The sequence below is a fragment of the Marmota monax genome, unplaced genomic scaffold (genome assembly GCF_021218885.2).
Source record: "Marmota monax isolate L192 unplaced genomic scaffold, Marmota_monax_Labrador192_F-V1.1 WCK01_AAM20220418_F8-fsc00051, whole genome shotgun sequence".
In the NCBI taxonomy this organism is placed as follows: Eukaryota; Metazoa; Chordata; class Mammalia; order Rodentia; family Sciuridae; genus Marmota; species Marmota monax.
Genome location: NW_026695202.1, coordinates 6,577,235 through 6,597,549, shown reverse-complemented (window position 1 = coordinate 6,597,549; position 20,315 = coordinate 6,577,235). Strand labels below are relative to the sequence as shown.

General features: G+C 49.8%; 1 protein-coding gene across 9 annotated transcripts in view; it reads left to right on the top strand.

Annotated features, from left to right (window-relative positions):
* Large1 (LARGE xylosyl- and glucuronyltransferase 1) overlaps positions 1 to 20,315 on the top strand; it is a 496,807-nt gene that overhangs the window by 431,490 nt on the left and 45,002 nt on the right. For all 9 annotated transcript variants that reach the window (XM_058574193.1, XM_046429385.2, XM_058574197.1 and 6 more), the window contains one exon: positions 15,201 to 15,356. In XM_058574193.1, the coding sequence (XP_058430176.1) occupies positions 15,201 to 15,356 (156 nt within the window). The remainder of the gene's footprint in view (positions 1 to 15,200; positions 15,357 to 20,315) is intronic.

Here is a 20,315-nt window from a genome sequence, read left to right as displayed (position 1 = left end):
GTACCCTGAAGGAGTCCAAACAGGAGCCGGCTGTCCCCCTGTTTGGGCACTGGCACACGGCGGCTGTGCCTTGGAATTGCTTGTACAGCTTCAGTACACTCGCCCTAGGCCACTGTAGGGCTGCTGCATAGTTCTTCAGCCTGTCCCAGATAGGAAAGTGACCACGACTTTACAGAGATGTGAAATTTCAAAGGGATGATGTGCCAAGCAGCTAGGACAGCCCCATGAGACCTGCGTAAGTCTGGTATGATTAAAATAAGAAATCGGCGTCGCTCCTGAGCTCTCTGGGAATTTCGTTCAGCTGGTGGGCAGAAACACACCAGCCAACACGGGCTCTTCTCATTCATCTGTCCCAACACTCCACTTCACTGATGAGGAAACAGGGACCCAAAGGGAGGAAGTGCCCTGCCTGAGGTTAAGCCCTGGCTGTGGTACAGCTGGAATGGGCGCCTGCACTGGGAATCAGGGCCCTGCTCTCACAGGGCTTTGGATAACTGATGTAAGTTATCCATCCTCTGCTGTTACATGTAGCCAATGTGCCTTGGATGTCGCTATTCCTAGAAATATCAGCAGGATTCCTAGAAGAAAGGCCCCTGGAAAATTACCCTACTACAGCATTCCCCAGAGAATATATCAAAACACTGCTAAGAGTTGCTAATAGGATTTCTTCAGATGGGGGGGAGCTGAGTTCTAGTACTGTGTGTGAAGTAATGTGTTCTGAAGACCCGAGTAGGAGATCCAGTTGGTTTTGTTGATCCCTTGGCTCCTCTCAGAGGCATACTTTGTTGAAACACAGAACAGACCCTTTGTGATTGTAGAATACCTTATGGGACAGGGTCCTCAGAAGCCCACTGAAAGAAATAATCCCCACCTAAATTCAAAGTCTCTGAATAAGACAAGGTTGTAAGAGAGGGAAGCACAATGCTTGGTGCCTGTGGACATGGGACCACTGACCAAGAGTCCCCTCTGGGGAAGGTATGGATGGGTCCATAGCATTAGCACTGGGCCTCAAAAGCCAGTGGGCCTGGCCCAGATTCTGGAGAAGACCGTCAGTCTAGAGGCTCAGGGGTTCACAGCCAGGCAGTGAGCAGAGGAGAGTATCTGAGGCCAGCAGGAGTCCCCGATCTAGTTCTCCAGTTATCTTGAAGAGGAGCAGGCAGGTGGACAGCCAGGCCAGCATCTGAAGACCAGGACCACTCTGGAGGGAAGGCCTGCTGAGCAAGTTTCTGTCGGACAGGCTACCCAGGACTGAGTGTCCACGTGTGAGTGCAAGAATTTGAGGATGTGGAGTCCTGCTGAGGGTAGACAGGCAAGGTCATCACCATGATTCCTGCCCTCAAAGAGGCCCACAGTCAAACCAAGGGGCAGAAGTTTCAGCAGATAATTTCCACACACTATAGACAGTAGCATGCAGTATCCTGGTAAGACATGAGCGTGCTAGAGAAAGGGAACATCAATGAACCTAGAGGGCTAAAAGATCCCAGGGTCCCCAGAAATGACAAGTGGGTGGGTGTGAAATGTGGGGCATAGGGTCCAGGCTCTGGGCTCTGTTAAACAGCTTGATTTTAACTTATGGATCATAGCACTGAAATACTGCTGAGCTGACCTGTTTCAATATACATCTGTTCTATCACTGTACCTGAATATATCATAGACTATAGAACGTCTACTTTATTGTATGTTTGAGTAATTTTAAGTTAATTTATTAATAATAAGCCCTTTTACTTTTAGGGAAAACATTCTTAGTATTAATATTTTAAGCTATGAAAGACATTATTGAATGCCCTTCATTATTTTCAAAATGTCAGTATAGTTCTTTGTGCCACAGTAATTCATAGTCGAATTTTTTAAGGCCTGTTATATAAAAGTACTTGTTTTTAATGATTTCTATTGCAAAAGAAATATCTCCCTATAATATGCAGATCAAAACAGGGGGAAAGTACATTGTTGACTAAGCTGCTTAAATTTTATAGTCATTTTTTTCCAATTTAATCCAAAAATCACATGCATGTTTTGGTAGCATTCAAATTTAAGTCTTTCTTGATGACAATCATTTGGTTTTGCTAATTTATTGATTTTTAATATCTTTATTTTTGACAACCTGCTCAAAAACCTGTTGTAATTATTTATTTGGAAATTAATCTTGGAAGTTAAAAATCACTTGTTTTGAAGTTTTGGAAGTGTGTAGAAATGAGGGTTTTGATAGATAACATCATTTCTGGCATTATAATCCCACAACCATGGAAACAATTTCAAACATTGATTTTTCTAAAAGCTGTATCTATATCAGAAATCTCTTTCTAAAAGTACTTATTTTTTCATTCATTACAGCTATATCAAAGACTCAGACTAAAAATGTGCATTTTTTTAAAGTTTGAGATGCCAAACTACTAATAATCATTTTTTCATAAAAATAGGGAAGTGTGAATCACCTGTGTGCACACCATCCCCTTAGGAGTGATTCAGAGAAGCTTTGCGTTATACAGATTTTTTTTTTTTTTTTTTTGTCGCTGCTCATGTTGGTGGAGAGTGTTGTAAAACTTTTATGAGATTTTCAACTGGAATTTTATAAAATTAGCCAAATCAATAGCATCAAATAATATTTGTGCACCTGGCTTTCAGTACTTTGTTGCAGACTTGCCTATCAGTGATGCGACCTGGGGAACCCGCTCTCTACGGGTACCCCGAATTCCTGTTACTCCAGCTAAAGCAAACCCATTCAGAGGTTAGCAAACTCCTCAGAATCCTCTGTTCTTCGGCTAAACTCCATGGCAAAGCTCCTATGAAATTTGGTCTAAAATGAGTTTCTTCAAGCCTTCGGCGTTATTCCCTATCACTTTTCATTCCTGTAATATCTGTTGACAAAGGAATTTACTTCATTTCATGGCTGTGTTCTCTTTTACACATTTTTTTTTCCTATCCATTTTTGCCATGACAAGAAAAGCAAGTGTTTCTCCTACTGGACTTTACTAGCTTTCATTTTTACGAGAGAAATCTCCAAAGAGACTTCTAAACCCTTTTCATCCAGTGAAGTGAAACATTATGAAGTTTCTAGACTGACTGTCACAGGACTTTAAATAACCACCACAACAAAATAACATGACAGAGACTTGCCTTCGCCATTCTGGAAGGCTCAGTTTGAAATGTCTTGCTGGTCATGCATCTTTGAACCAACATGAAGAAAGATCCCAAGTCCCAGAACACACATAGAGGGAAGCTCTTTACTAATCGCGGTGGTTGTGAATCCATATTTCAAACACTCTTGAGAATTTTACGTTTTTGCCAGTTTCTTGTCCCATCTCATTAGATGCTTATTTCTGCACTTTGTGAAGGACCAAAGAATGAGCTTGTGCAGGGAACAGAGGTGTCAGCTCAGCTGTTTGGCCATTCCCAAGAGCTCACCTTACTGTTGGTCTGTCATTTTTTTGCAGAATCTATTTTTTCTTTTTAAATATAAATCTTTATTTGGAGGAATTTGAGACTCATGGAAAGTTGTGGAAGTACTGGAGAGGATTCCTATGCACCACTCATCCAATTCCAGTGTCCCCTGGTGTGAACGTCTCAGCTGGTACTGGCACATTTGGGAAAACCAGCAAACCAGTGGTGGTGTATTACCATTAACTAACCTTGGGCTTCCGTTGCAGTTCACCTGTTTTTCCATTACTGTCACATGCCCTTAGTCTCCTATGTCCTGGTTTTCCATCACTGACCTTGGTAGTTTTATGGAGTGCTGGTGGGTAGCTTATAAAATATCTCTTAAACTTGACTTGTCTTGTTTCTCATGAGGAGGTTGAGGCTATGGGTTTGGGGAAAGAATATCATGGAGGTTCAGTGGATGTCCCTTGCAGAGCCACCTGATTTCCAGAATTTCTCCATTAAGAGCATTTTTCTCTTTTCCTCCACTTATAATTATCTTTAAATCATTTATTTATATCCATATGGACTCATGTATATTTATTTTGTACTTTGGATTATAATGCAAGACTCTTTAAGTAATTCAGTTTCATTTTGTGAGGGTATTTTACAATTTATACTGCTGTTATTGAATAATTTCATTAAGTCTTCTACAAACAAATAATAGTTTGACAGATGCATTTAGAGTCCAGTACACCCCAGTATGTACGAGGACCGTGTCACACCCCTCTGCATTGACACAGTCAGGAACATGTGCTCAAATGACACAGCCAATCTCCTGGCTCTCTGCCTTTGCTTGCCCTGTGGGCCCAGAGTGACTTCTAGGGGACCCGGCCAGTGTACAGGGCTCAGCTGTTCAACAGGTCTTTAGTGCACACTTGCTATGAGCATGGGTTGTTAGCAGTGCATGAGGCAATGCAGACCTTTCCAGGAGTTTATGTTCTACTGCAGAATACAGATGTCACACAGGAAAATGAGTGCTCTGACTGGCCACTGCAGGAAGTAAAATGAGCCATGAAGAAAGCCAAACAGGGTAAGGTGAGAATGGTTGGCATCTATGATGCCAGGTTGAAGAGTTCTCTCTCTCTCTCTCTCTCTCTCTCTCTCTCTCTCTCTCTCTCTCTCTCTCTCTCTCTCTCCATTGTAATTATATATAATAGTGGGATTCATTTTGCCATATGCACAGGTGCACCTAATGTAATTTGATCAGTCTCACTCCCTAATACCTTCCTTTTCTTGCCCCTGGTCCCTTCCCACTTCCCCAGGTCTGCTTCTCTACTCTTCTTCCTTTTATTAATGCCATTGTTATTTTAATAAGTGCATTGTAATATATATGCAGGATTCAGTGTGGGATTTTCATACGTGGACATTGCATAACCTGGTAGAGTTCATTCCCCCGTCCTTCCCCACGCCCTCCCTTCCTCCTCCTCCTTCATCCCATCTACTCTTGTAGGTCTCCTGTGCATTTTCATGAGTTTCCTCCCTCCCTCCCTCCCTCTCTCTCTCTCTCTCCTCCAACTCTCTCTCTCTCCCTCATCTGAGAGATGCACTCAACCTTGACTTTTGGAGACAGGCTTGTTTTCCTTAGCATAACATCCTCCAGTTCCCTCTGTTCACTTTTTGAATATTTCATACTTATTTCGTCTTCCTACCTCATTTTCTCTTCTTAGGGCACCGTAACTGTATTGTCTTTTAGAACTCTGTAGTTTATGTAGTTCCTGCCCCTCTCTCTTGACGGCTCCACAGAAGGACCCCGTTGACCTTCTTGAGATGCGTGCCCATGCTGAACCCGTGCCTGTGTTTGTAGGAATGGTCAGGAGTGACTCCTTGGTCAGCCTGAGTGGCATGTGCTTCCAGCAGGTTGGGCAGGGCCGCTGGATCACAGGGAGAAGGAAGCACCCAGCTCTGCAGGGAAAGGGACGAAGACAGAAAAAAACACCTCAGGTGCCCCTGCAGAAGGTGCCCTCGCTGGGCTCCCAAGCAGTGACTCATGTGGCAGCCCTGACACTCAGCCAGCTGGCTGCAGCCTGTGCACTAGGAACCCAGGGGGTCTCAGCAGCCTTGCTGAGATTCTCACCTGAGACTCCAAACCTGTCTCCAAGGTGAGATCCACCTCCCTACATCCTCCCCAGCTCAGCACACGCCCCCCAGAGGACACCCTGGGGATTCTGCAAATGATTTTAGTTTTAGTAATGAATTCTACAGAGAGGGGACGAGGACAGGCTGGTCGTCATTTGCAGATCTCTATTGGTCGTCTGCAGAGAAGCTGCTCTGAGGACCACTCCTTTAGTTTCTTCATCTGGAAAACGAGTTGAGTTTGGTCTGCTTTCTTCTCCTTTCCTGGGTAATGATGCATTTTTATCTGGGAAGAATTTTCTTTTCTTCATTATTACTGAGACTTGTAAAAACCAAGAGGCAACCAACAGAAACCTGAGTAACAGGAGGCAAAGCATCGTGAGTGCCAGGACCCCGAATGCACCACAGCAGAGCATTTGGGCTGGAAGAAAAAGCCTCTAATAAAAGTCTTGGTATCAAGAGCATCATTTTTATATAATACCTGGTAGTTGTCAGGATTGAGAAAAGAAAAAGAAGTTTGGAAGAGAAGCTGCAGAAGTTAATGGGGAGAATAGAAAAGCTAGAGGAGATTCACTGGTAGCAGACCCACCTTGGCCAGGCCTCACCTCACATACAAGTCAGGCCCCACATTCTCAGGCCTCACTTTCTCAAAGGTGCAGGCCTTCACACAGCACCTTTTGAGCTTGTGCAGAGCCTTCCTCAGGGAGAAACTCCCCATGGAGTACTTATTTCAGTTGATTCCACGTATGGAGCACAGATCTGTTTGGGGCTCTATGGTGGGCACACCACTGTTTCTCTTTCCATGGCTTCAACTACCTGTGATCCAAACATGCTAAGTGGAAAATTCCAGAAGTATATAATCCATCAGTTTGAAATTGCACATCAAAATCTCACGCCATTCCACTTGGTCCCACCCAGGAAGTAAATCATTCCTTTGTCCAGCGTATCCACACCTTATACACTACCTACCCATTACTCATTTACTAGCCGTCTCCGTCATCAGATCCACGGCACTGCAGTGGATCAGTGTGTTCAGGTGTTATTTCACTTAATATGGCCCCACAGTTCACAGCAGTGATACAAAGGAGATAAAACAGGGAAAGACAGATTAACTTTAGTTCCATGTGACCAAGCCTCAGGGCACACAGGAAAAATCATAGTGCACATAGGAATCAGTGCTATCTGTAGTTTTAGACTTCCCTTGGGGGTCTTGAAATGTTTTCCTCCACAGACAAGGGGGGTACTGCCATATTAGGTTCTCCAGAAGAAAAGAACCAATAAGAGATACAACTATTCTTTCTTTATCTGAAGAGGTTTATTATTAAAAAAAAAAAAAAAATCTGAATTTGTGACTGGTAAGGCTGAGAATTCCCACCTGGGAGACTTGTGGGTCTCCCACAAGCTGGAGACCCAGGTAGACTGTGTCCTACCTCAAATGGACAGGAAAAAAAAGGTGGGGGAGCAAATTCTCCTTGCTCAGCCTTTTGCTTTATCCGGGCCCTCAGGTGAAGGCCACCTGCTGTCCAGGGTCCACTGAATCAGATGCCAGTCTCATCTGGAAACACCAGAGTCAGATAGCTGGAAACTCCATGATCCAGTTAAGTGGACACATGAAATTCACTGTCAGCATCGTCACTTCCTTTGTCCCATCGATCCTCAGCTCTGAGTATTATTTCCTCTTAACATTAGAGGGAATTATTGGGAAACGGAGGTTCCAATACATTAATTTGTTTGGACGACAGAGTTGGGGACAGCCAGGGGTAGGACTGGAACCCCGTGCTTCTGACCAAGGCCTTGCTGCCTGCCTGGTAGCACTCTCCAGGCTCTGCCCAGTGTCAATCCCACTCGGAAGTGTTTTCTTCCTGAACAGCCCCCTGCAGGTCTCCTTGAGATCTGGCCAGGGGGAGCCCTGGCCCTGGATGGGTGTCTCTGGTCTATTGTCTGTTTGCTCCCCAGCCTGGTCCCTCGGGCTCTGGGACTGTCTGCAGTCCCTTATTTAAAATCTTGTCTCTTATTCTGCCTTCTCCCCGTAGAGATTCAGTTCTCATCCAGTCTTCCTGGTTGGTAAGGCGATGGTTTCATGAGGTCTAAACCAGATTTCTTTGGTAATTGAACACACGTGATATGTCTTCATGTCTCTATTTGTCAGGGTCCTCCGGAGAGACAGAACAAATCAGATATATATAGATAGATGAGAGGGATGTATTAGGGGAGTTGGCTCGCACCATTATGCAGGCTGAGAAGTCCTACGACAGCACACTGTTTGCAAGCTGGAGCCCTGGGGGCGCCGCCGGCGCTGCGCAGTGCACCATAGAAGGCTTCAGACCAGGGGAGCGGGAGGTGTCACTCTCAGCCCCTGCCCCATGGGGTCTAAGAATACTGGGGGCCGCTGACGTAAGTCCTGGAGTCCCAAGGTCAGGGGTCTAGAGTTCTTGTGACCAAGGCAAGAGGAGAGGAGGGAATCCTAGCTGCCTGGAGAGAGGGGAAGTGGCCTTGGTGTTCTGTCGGGGCCCAGCTGATAGAGTGGTGCCTACATCCAGAGTGCACCTTCCGCACTCTGTCCACCCCCACATGCCCATCTCCTCCGCGACCCTCTCTCTGCCCTAATCCAATCAAGCTGACACCTAAAATCAGCCTCACCGTATCCATGCTCGCATCAGTCCTGTCTTGACCACACTCTGCAGGGCAGCTGCTGCCGCACCCCCTCCCCAGGCGAGGTCCAAGGTCCTGGGCAACCTGGCGCAGGTCACAGGGCCGACAGGAGCCATGGTGAGTCCGGCTGGGAGGTCTGTCTGCTCGTTCTTTCCCACCTGGAATCCGAATCCCCACAGTGGCAAGGGGGAGGACTTGTGAGAGCGCTGTCCTTCTCTTTCCAGGGCCAAACATGTGAGTAACAGGGTGTTGAAACTCCTTCTAGAAAAAAGTGACAAGCTGGTTGGCCCTTCAACAAAGGAAAGGTGGCTCTGTTTCTCTGTTCTGCAACCACTTTGATGGGGCTTTTATAACTGATTTACTGTCGACAGACTGAATGTGAGGATTATTGAGAATGTCGTCATCGTGATTTCTATTCTTGAACCAAAGGGCAGCTATTGAATACTAACTATCCGCCAGGCACCATGGCACTCAAAAAGAATAATAAGTCAAGCTCTCTGCCAGCCTGGAAATTCTCTTTCCAATGCTTCCAGGTGCAGGCATGTAAATAAATAATTACAAGGGCATGTGGTGTGTTCTCCCAAAGAGTTAACTGCAAGAGTCTAGGGAGTACTGAAGAAGGAACCAGTATCTCCCTCAGATTATGTTAGAAATGCTTACAATAAGCATCAGAAACCCCAACTTTTAGAATTTCTCACCTAAAAATTCTGGAATAAGCAGTTGCAGACATTGGTTCATAAGTCAGAAACATGTTGCCCTTTGCCTCTGGGCACAGGATGGCTGTGATGGTTCCAGTCATTACATCTCTCCTCATGACAGAAAGGTGGGTGATGGGGGAGGAGGATGTCAGTGGCTACAGCTGAACCTTTGTATTAAGAATCAAATGCTTTTCTATGAAACTTTTTGGGAACCCTAGCTGCAAGGGAGGCTGGAAAATCAAAACCTAGGATCTTCATGGTTAACCTCAACCTTGAATGGATCGTGACCCATTCACAGGAGCTGGGGACATTGCGTCTACCAACGAAACTGGTGTTTTGTTAGGAATAAAGAATGGAGTGGGGAAGAGAGAGGTGACCCAGGAGGTGACCTTCTGCCACAGTGTTCAAGGAGCACTTTCCAGAAAGGGTGCATTTGAGTGCATCCTTGAAGGTCACACAAAGAGTCACAGTAAGTAGAGAAGAAGGGAGGATATGCCAGGGAGGGACAAACGTTTGCAAAGGCAGAGTCGTAGAAGACAGGTCAAGAAACACCAGGATGCCTCCTACCTAGAGATCATGCTGGGATGGATAGGCTGATGTGCCACGCTGAGGAGAAGGTGTTGCTCTGTGGACCCTGGAGAGTCTGTCATCCAGTCCTCCTGTCCTAACCTGGAGGAGATGAGACCCCTGTTCTGATTCACCTGGTGTTTGCCCGTGGGCTCTGGTTTCTCAGCCTTTGCTTTATATTTATGACCCCACGGGGTATGGGTATTTCAGAAGCCAGGGTTTGGGCCAGACTCCTTCCATGGCCTCGTCCTCATGCCCAGGTCTTGTGTCTACCTTTGAACTGCTTTCCTCTGTGCCCTTGATGGATGATGGCATTTCTGGTCTCCGCTTTAATCACGTTGACTTCTGCTGTCTTCCCAGATGACGTTTGGGTTTCCTGGACAGTAATCAATTTCTGTCAGTTTTCTCCGGCTCACTAAAGGCCGACTCCAAGTCTGCAAAGAGACTCGGCCCTCACAGACATTTCACATCCAACTGGGTGCCATCCCCAGGGCCCCTGAGGCTTGGCAGCTCCTGCAGCTCACCTGGTCACCCACCCCCACCGTCCCTCCCTGTTTCCTGCTGGGCCACGGGCTCAGCTCAGACTTCTGGGAAGTCCCAAATTGCCTCCCAGCCTCACTGTCCCAGGGATACGGAGAGGTTTCATTTCTGATGCTGACCTCTTCTATAAATATGGTATTCATATCTGCAAACAGTTGTTTCATGATTACAGATACAGGAAAAATAAGATCCCTAATGTCCCTCTCTGCCTGGGTTCAAATGGTGCCCGTCTGCTTTCTGGCTGTGTGGCTTAGAGCAGTTTGCTAAACCTTCCTCACCTGAAAAGTGGCATCATGAGCTTATCCACTTGCCTCACTGGGGTGTGTAAAGTGAGCTGGGACGAGCTGCGTGCTCAGAGCGGTGTTTGGCGCACAGTAGGTATCTAATGTATGTGAGCTGCTGTATTCTTGTGGTGTTCATGTGCAGAATGAGCGGTAATGGGCCCTCATTTCCGCCCTGCAGATCCAGCTGCACTCACCAGCCTCGCTCCACAGTCTATTTTGGGCGCGTTCTCTGGTGTCGTCAATCTCAGGTGTGACAGCTTGTCAGTGTCTGCCTTCTACACTGCCAGCTTGCTGCCCCCAAGCCAGCCATGATGGGTGATTGGTCCCCTAAGGAATCGGGAAGTGACATTTCTCACTAGTCAGACAGCCCTGATTTAAACCAGCAGCAGCGGCAGCAGGAGTCCTGAGTCAGCAATCAGAGTTGGGAGCGTGGTTTAGGGGAAGGAGACGGAAGTGGCCTCTGCCTGCACCTCTGCCGTGTGACTCTGGGCACAACTCTGGGCCTCAGTTTCTTTGCACTTAACGTGCCCCGTACCACCCCACCCCACCCCCCAAAAAAAATCACTGTCAACTCTGTGGAAGCACATATCGTGCTCAGAATGGCTGGTGACTCGATGTCTACCTGCTGCTCTAAGTTGTGAGTTCCAGAAAGAGAACACATTGGTTCATTGCTGCATTCACACCCCTGGCCAGTGCCTCACTCACCATCGGTGCTCACTTGGATATTTATTGAATGAAGGAATGCAGTGAAAGAAAAAAGACTTGAGAGCAAGTCAGACCGGTTTTGCTTTAGACCTGCCCAGCAACTAGCTTCATGATACTGTGCTCTATGACCCTTAGACTCATCATCTGTAAAATGAAATCATTGTAGAAAAAACACCCACCAGGTGGTTTTGAGAAATAAATGTCATGGTGTGTGTGTTTGTGACGTACATCCGTGTGTGTGTCTACATGTATGTATTTATGCCCACACATCTAGAAACCTGGGACCTAATGTCCAGCATGTAATGGGCATTAGAAAAATGGGAGCTATTATTCATTTCTCTGGAGCCCAGCTCAAGGTAGTGCTCTGTGTCCTGGTGATGGAAACCTGAAGGCCAAATGCAAATCAGCCCATACCTTCCCAGGCTGCAGGGGGCCCACCCACCCAGGGCAGCTGCCTTGCAAAAGGTCTTCTGCAGCCTCTCCCTTGCCGTTGAGCCCACCGTCCTCTCCGCCCACTTTTCCTTTACCCTTGCTCCTAATCCAGCCACACGGTCACCTGCCAGGCCACTAGACAAACAGAGGCTGGCACGATGGGCAGAGAGGGCTGAGGTGGGTGGGGAGCCTGGGTCTTTGTCCCAACCCTGGCCTGGCACAAACCCACCACGGGATCCTGAATAGGCACCTCTCCTCTCTGACCTCACTGTCCCCTTCTGGAAAGTGCTGAGAACTAGACAGGACAGCGGTCAAGAACCCTTGATTCGGGGTTTCAAGTGGGCTTCAGGCTCAGCCCTGCCCCTTACCAGCTGTGAGATGTGGACAGGTCACACACAACCTCGGGGACACGAACAATAAGGGCAGGTGACCTGTTTGGAGTCTTTAGTGAGCATTGCCTCCAAAGCACCAGGGAGGTTTGTGCACGATGCATGGAGACGTGTCTGGGGGTCTGAGGGCTCTGTTCCCACTTAGGTCAGGTGTCTCCCCATTGAGGAAGCCCAGGTTTCCCAAGTCAGGTGGTACCCAGCATCTCTCCTCCTGGGACACTGTGACAAAACAGCAGCTGGAGAGCACCAAAGTCATTTGAAATGAAGACGTGGCCCCACTGGGCATAGGTGACACCGGCCCACATGCAATTGTTTCAACCTGTGGCCCAGGGTCTTCTCAAGCCCCGAGTGGGTGTCTTCTCAGGAAAATCTTCTTCTGACCCCTTCAAAAGTCACAGGAAGAAAACTGCATGTTTCCTCCTCAGCCTTCCCTGTAATACCAGCCTCCACAGCTGGCCTCCTGCAGGCCTCCAGCCCTCCCTGCACCCCCTTGAGCTCCAGGTGCTCTCTCCCTGTGGCTGCAGGTCGTCCTGCTGGGAACCACATTTATGGAGCCACCCTAACTTGCAGGCCCTGTTGAAGGCATCTGTTCAGCCTTGACGCTACTGATTCTCACCTTGAGGAAACTGAGGCTCCAAGAAGGGTAACGAGCTTCGAAGGGAATGGCCAGGTTGCCTCCTCCAAAGGGAGGGCAGAGAGAGGTGTCCTTGCTGCAGACTCTGCAGACAGGATATGGCTAGAGCGGGGAACCAGGAGGTGACTGAGCTGGACATGCCCAGTTCCTTTCCTCAGCGTCTTTGGGACACTGTGACAAAACAGCATAACTGGGTGGCCTAGAACCAGCAGATGTTTGTTTCTCACAGTTCTGGATGCTCGGAAGTCCAAGGTCAGGGTGTGGAGGAACTGGGATCTGTCAAGGGCCACTTCCCTGTTCATAGGTGGCCTCTTTGGGTGTGTCCTTGCGTGGCTGCAGAGTGGATGGCTTCAGACTCTAACCCCTTCTATATAATCTTGTATGAGGGCTCTTCTCTCATGACCCAGTCACCTCCCAGGGACCTGTCCCCTAATACCACTGCTTTGTAAATTATGTGAACTGAATTCAGGGGTGGGGGGCTTACACACATTCAGTTCATCATGTTAGGTATGCTAGTCCAGCCCCCAAGGTGAGGCAGTGAGACCACGGCTACGTAGGGGGAAATGAGAGCTTATTCTGCTTTCTGTGTAGTCAGTCATGGCATGAAAACGGAAGTGGTCAAAACCTGGCTTCTCGTGCTCACCACAGTGCAGAGGAAACACTTGGGCTTTGGGGTCAGAAAGTTTCATATGTGAAGCCTGGCTCCCACATTTACCAGCTAGATGCCTTGGGCAAGGAATTTTTCCTTATCTTTAAAATTGCTTGCCTTCTTAGGATGATTATGAGGAGGACTCCAATTGTCTCAGCCTGTTTTGTGTTGCTATAACAATACATGTCAGGCTAGGTAATGGACAACACACAGAAGTTGATTTCTTACAGTTCTGGAGGCTGGGAAGTCCACCAGTCAAGGGGCCTGCCTCTGGCAAAGGCCTTTGTGCTACCTCATCCCATGGCAGAAGGCAGAAGGGCAAGAAAGTGAGTGTGAGAGGGAAAAGGAGTGAGTGAAAGAGGAAACAACCACTTGTGACCAGGGCCACCATCACAGGGTAACCCCTTGAGGTCCCTCCCTGGCTCTTCTGTTCCTCTGTGTGACCTCCCTCACCTGAACCCACCCTCCCCGTGCATGCACCCCCTACCCCACCCTATCCTTCAGGTCTGCCGCAATAGTCTTTCTACATGTCCTGCCTGCACAGGGCCCTGCGTGTCCATCTCAGAGCCAGCAGAGTGCAGTGGTGAAGCTGGTGGAGTTGGGCTGTTGGGGTGCTGCGCCTAATTCTGTATGACCATGGGCAAAGGGCAGAATTGTCCTGTGCCTCCCTTTCCCCATCTGTAGGGTGGCACCGACCACTGTGCTGCCCCCGTGGGCTTACATCAAAACAGTTAAGACCAATTCTCCATTGCTCATAGTTCCTATAAGTAATGATAATTATTAATCCTAGTAATGAATTCTGCTATGTATTAATAATTAAAGGGCTCGGTACAATTTTAATACATAGTAAATATTCTATAAATTTTCACTTGCCTTTTCCCAGCTTTTTTTGTGTGTGTACATATCTTGTCTTTCCAATGAAATCAGAAAATGTGTCACCAAGGCCTCGTTTCTCAGCTGGAAATTACAACTGATTCATGAGCAGCCTGAATTCACCCCCTCTCCCACACACTCCACACTGGTCTTCTCCCTTACAATCCGAGGGCTCTTCCCAAAACCTAAAGTTAGCAGTTTCCCCTTCACAGTCTCTACTGGCTACAGCCTGGATGGGAACGTGGGACTCCTGGGTGCAGGGCATCAGCCTGGCCCAGTGCTCGGCCACCTCGCTCACCCCTGCCCCTGCCCGGGTGCTCCAGCTTCAGCATGTGGACTCCCCCAACATGTGGCCTCCTCACAGGCCTCCCCAGAAACCACATGCCCACTCCAGAGCTGCCAGGACTTTTGCTCTTCCCTCCCTGTGTGGACACCTCTCCCCAGCAGACCATGAGCATGCCATAGGCAGCCCCCAGGGTCCTCTGGACACCTCCAAGTCCAGCACACTGTGGGTGCAAAAATGGTCAGAGCCAGTGTCCATTGAGCACCTACCCTGTGCTGGGCTTAATATCTATTAACTCACTCAGAGCCCGAACTGAAGGCAGAGACCACCTGCTTTCATCAGTAACATGGCAGCTAAACGTGAAGTGTTCACTTGAGACCTCAATAAAACAAAAATCGAACATTTCAGGGAAGTTACCACCCCTAGAGCTGAAGGAGCGGAGGGAACAGGTGGGATTATTAATGCCTGTGCCTCCAGGGTGGGGTCCCCAGCCAGGCTGGAGGCTCTGGGCAGAGAAGGGAGACGACCAGGCATGTCCTGAGTGTCACAAAAGCTGCCAGGTGGATTTCCCTGCTGTTTGAGGGAGGGCGTGTTGCTGCCAGGGAGAAGACAGGGCACCAGGGGAGGCACCCGGGAACAGGAAGCCAGGGGAGGAGCAGTGCTCCCCTCCCCCGGGCTCCGTCTCCCTCTGTGGCCCTGTGGGCAGCGCCACACAGATTTAGGGTTTGCAGAACCCCGACCTCTGCAGCACAAAGCAGGCATGGAGCCCAGAGAGGGTAATGTAATAACTGGTCCAGGCTGGACCCAGGAGGATTCCCGTTTCACAGATGAGGAAACCGAGATACGGGGCAATTCAGTCATCTATGCAAGTGACACCTGGACTGTCCAGGATTTGAGCCAGGCGCCCTGCCCTTAGCCACTGATCTGTCGATGCTGGATGAATGGATGAATGGCAGCAGGTGCAAGGTCCCTCGCCTCCTGACTGCCCCCTTGTCGCCTGCCAGGTCATCCACTGGAACTCCCCCAAGAAGCTGCGGGTGAAGAACAAGCACGTGGAGTTCTTCCGAAACCTCTACCTGACCTTCCTGGAGTACGACGGTAACCTGCTGCGGCGGGAGCTGTTCGGCTGCCCCAGCGAGGCCGACGTCAACAGCAAGAACGTAAGGGACGGGGGCGGCCCTGCTCCTCCAGGTACAGGTGCCGGGCTCCAGGTCTGCCTTGGACCTGACGCCTCCCCTGCCCTGGGAGTCCACTCTCGGGTGCAAGGACACGTCAGTGGATCCCTTTCATGCTGTTCCTTGCGGGTCCCAGAGGGGACAGTCATCCCAGATGGGTGGGTCAGAAGACCACCTGTGAAACGGCAGGTGAATTGTCTCTCGTGGCCAGGAAGCCCCCTTTGTCTTTGTGGACGTGGCATCTACCTGGGAGATCCAGAATCCAGGTCGGGGCAGTGCGTGGGGGGTGGGCACAGAAGGAGATTTCCACAGGTGTGACTTCATCAGGTAAGGACAGAGTTAGGTGAGTGGTCAGAGGCACAGCTGACATCTGTCTCCTTCTCCTGTCTCTTTGCTGTTTATAATTTTATCGTATGCTCTATCTCATTGGGTGCTCGTAGAAACCGTGTTTTACATTTGAAGCAATAGTGATACAGAGAGGCTGAGCAGATTGTCCACAGGCACACAGCAAATTAGAAGCAAAGTTGAGGCTGACCCTCAGCTCTAAGGATATGGGGAAGCAGCATTTAGCAGACCTTGATTTATTTCTGGCCCCTTCCAATTAGTACCTGTGTGACCTCTCTGTGCCTCAGTTTCTCCAACTGTCAGAAATCCCAGCAGCTTGGGAGGCTGAGGCAGGAGGATCAGCACTTCGAAGTCAGCCTGCAGCTTAGTGAGGCGCTAAGCAACTCAGTGAGACCCTGTCACTAAATAAAATACAAAAAGGGCTGGGGATGTGGCTCAGTGGTTGAGGGCCCCTGAGTTCAATTCCCAGTGCAAAAAAAAACATCAAGAAACTGCTTGTAAACAGCTAGCTCAGTATCTGCCATGTTAGATGCTCAGTAAATACCTGCTTCCGGCTCTTCTTGATCTTAGCATCAGACCCAGAAGTGATTGGTTTACTCAGTCCACAGTCATGGTTGATCTAAGCACTGAGTGTTCACAGGTGGAGAGCAGAGGGACAGTGGTCCCTGCTCCTGTGTTACTCAAATACTAGTGGAAGAGAAGATTAATAACAAACCATCAGGAAAAATTGACGGCTAGTGGTGGGTGCTACCTAGCTATAGGCTAGTGAGGAGCTGGGGGCAGCTGTGTTGGTTGGGGGTCCAGGGAAGGTTTCTATGAGGAGGTGATGTTTCATCTGAAATCTGAATGACAAGAAAGAGCTAGCCATGGCGGAGCAAAGGAAGTGCTCTGCAGGTGGAAGAAGTAGTGATGCAAAGGCCCTGAGGCAGGGCAGGCATGAGGAGCAGAAGGATGGCCAGTGTGCCGGGGACTCGTGGGGAAGAAGAGGATCAGGCGGCAGGGCCATGCTGGAAGGATTTGTAAACTAGAGTAAAGAAGGAGAATTCTGATTTTTCACCATGATTGTCATTGTTCTATGGTTATTTTGGATGCTCTGAGAGTTCTTTTAGCTTCCAGTGGTGGGGGAGGGTGACTGGAAGGTGTAGAGGCCTGTCTCACCTGGCTTTTTATCAGCACTGGTCACAGTGCTGCCCTTGCCCTTGGCCTCCAAGTCACGGTGAGGTCACAGCCAGCCCCGGCCCTTCTTCCCTTCACCCTAGAAGCCTCCTCCTGATGGCGGAGGGAAAGCCATTAAGTGCTTAAGCACTTAGAGGTTCAGAGAAGCACTCGGAGCTGTGACCCACGCTGGGTTCCTTGGGTTTTCTGCCAGTTCTCTGCTCACATTGGTCTCAGTCATCGTCATCAATATTTGAGTGTCCCCTTGACACTTTTCTCTGAACGCTGAATGAAAACACATCTCTTACCGTTTCCCCCCTCCATGGTAAAAGCCTTGCAGAAGGAAGCCCTCGTCCATCACCCATGTCGGTGGCTTCCTGGAGCGAGCTGCTGCGTCCTCGGAAGCAGAAGCCCCCTCTGCAAGTGACTCACCAGCTTTTCCTGCCGTCTCCTTCCCCTGGGTGGATCACCAGGGTGAAGGCGTCCCTGGTTTTTCCTGGAATCTGTGACTGCCTTTATTTGGCCATAAGCCTGCGTGGATGCCGGTCACCCTCCCAGCACCATGCCGGGCACTGGGATTGACCTTGGAAACGGACCCGCCCCTGTGTATAAGGTGCCATTTAACACCTTAAATGGCACCTTATACACAGGGGCGGAGAGGAGAGTCTGTCCAGGCCTGAGGAGGGCCTTGGACAGCAGGGCAGCCTTCCCTAAGCGCTCACCATGGGTGTCATCCTAGCCTGTCCCCCTTGACTCCCACACATGAGTGACGGCCAGCTGTCTGCAGCCAGGCTCAGGCTGGGCCACGTACTGCCAGTCCCACTGCCCCTGGTTGCTCACGTATCCCAGTGTACATCTGCAGAAACTTCCTCTGACCCTCCTAAAGTCACCCTGTCAGTCACTTTGTGTCACCTACCTTATTTTCTTTCCATCAGAGCACACACTTCTCTAGTGTAGTGTTCTGGTTCATGTATTTGTTTCCTGCATTTTTTCCCCCTAAATAAAACCAATATACCAGCCTCCTAGATGGGGAACTCTACTGTTCTCCTTTCAGGTCCCCTCCCCTAGGGTAGAACGAAGTGTATAATAAATATTTATTGAATGAACATAGTGAGAAAATTTTAAAAAGAAGTACTGGGTGAAGGAAAGAGCAGATAAAGGAGTAAAGAACCAGAGAAAGAACACGTCAGCTGTGTCCAGGAGCGCAGGCCTGTCGGGGAGCAGGGGGGCTCAGTGTGGCTGTCCTGTCGGCGGTGAGGCCGGTGACCAGGTTTCGCTACACTGGGGGAACATCAGTGCAGAGAACAGAATGAAAGGAACAAGACTGAGGCCTTCGCCCCAGCCCAGGGATTGAGATGACAGCGGGGTCTGCCCTTGGGCGGCAGAGGCGAGCGGAGGCAGCAGATGGGTTCTAAGCCCGGGGAGCAGGTGCTCATAAATCAAAGACAGCGGGCCCCTGCGCCTAGGTGCAGGCAGATGTCTCCACCGGCTAAATCGGCTCTGGGCAAGGAGAGGTCTGCAGACACTGCGCTCCTGGAGCCCCAGGCCGGTCGGGGCTCCACCACCTGGTGCTCCACAGCATGTTGATCGCTGTCTGCAAACACAGAGGGAAGGAGGTCGATCTTGGATGGGGCTCAAAGCCGGATGCGCCCGACTCTGGGAAGAGGGCATTAGAGCGCAGATGGTGGTGAGGCTGGAAGAGACAAAGGCAGGGAGCTCTTCACCCGACTTCGGGTTCCAGATGGAAGCAGGACCCCCTGGCAGAGTGTCCAGGTCTCTGGATTCATTCATCCGCTCCGCAGATGCTCATTCAAACCGGCCCCAGCCTCGGGCGGGAAGCCTTGCAGACTGAAGTCCAGCTGAGCAGTGCACCCAGGCAAGGGGTGGCCATGCGAGGGGACAAGGGCCAGCATGGTGGCTGTGCTCTGAGAGTGCGTGAGAAGGCATTTCACTGACAGGAGAGAGAGGTGCACCAGGGTGCACCTCCTCCTCTTCCTGGAGGAGGCCAGATTTGGAGGATGAGCGTGTGGCGTGAGGCCTCTGGAGGGTGGGCTGTGGGAGGAGGGGCAGCATGTGCAGCGGAGACCAGAGGTGAACGTAAGCGTGGCACGTTCAAGGACACTCAAGGGGCTCAGATCCCAATGAAGATGATGTGAGGACCGTGAAGGGTGTCACGAGATTATTGTTGTTCCTTCGGTGGGGAGGTGATGGGGACCTGGGTCAGGCGTGAGTATTCTGGTGACGTGCTCCCCTGTGCCATAGACAGATGACCTCAGAGAACTCACACATATGCTCTGAGCCTCAGGTTTACCACCTGACAAATGGGCACAGTGATGTCTTTGTCATGGTGTCTCATGGGTTATCTCTGCGAAATCATCCACTAAGGAGGTCGTAGTCCAGGGACTACCTCCTCAGTGAGAAGCTGAGATGTGAGGAGCAGAGCCCATCGCAGAGCCTCTGATTGGGCGGTGTCTTCTAGAACAAGACAGTGTGGCTTGGAAGCACACTGCCTCCACCAGTGGTGGAGAATGACCAGGAGTGGCTGGTGGGACACCACCACTCCTATCCATCGCTGGTCTGGGTGTCTCTCCCTGGAACCGGTGAGTTGGTTTATGTAAGGTGGTAGGCACTCGGGGTGCATCCGTGACTGTGAGTTGACTGAAGAGGGGAGGGAGGTGGGATTCCATGCCTTGGCATTTCTCTCCCTGACCCTCAGCAGTCCCATCCTTCAAGCAATCCAAGAAACACAGCTGGGTAGCCGTGGATCTTCTGCATCCCTTCCCCATTCAATATTCCATCCATAGCATCCTACCCAGCTCGTACCTGGGCTCTGCTGGAATCCTCCTGCACACGGGGAGCACCCTCCTCCCGAGCAAACTCTGCCTGCAGCTCACGAGACCGGACACTAAACCACCCTACCTGGTGTTAACTTGAAGTCTTCCCCTGAGTCTAAGAGACTCGTTAACCTGAGGCCTGTCTTCTGGAGCAGTAACAAATAGGGACACCCACTCTTGTCCCTGATGGCCCATCCTGGCACTGGTGGACAGAGTTCTGTAGGCTTGTGATTCTGGACACACAGATCCCCTAAGCCTCTATTTGCAGGGTGATGCTGTATCACCAAGGAGCCCTTGCACCACCCAAGGAAGTTTCCAGATGAGGGAAGCTGACCTTGCTAAGCGCACACCCATTAAGATGGACAGGTTTTAACACATCTGGGTGGGAGTCGTGTTCAAGTCTGGGCCCTTCCTTGAGTAATGACATGAAGCTTAGGTGGTCATTTTTGATGACCAGGGTTACAGTGGGTAAAGCCAGAGGAGCCAACGGTTGGCCAGAGGAGGGAGGCTGCTATTTATGCTGGCAGGAAATGGCCAGGGACCACTTGCTGCTTGTTCTGCAGATTCCTTTCTGACAGCTGTCACTTTCAGTTTATCGTCTCCAGGAACA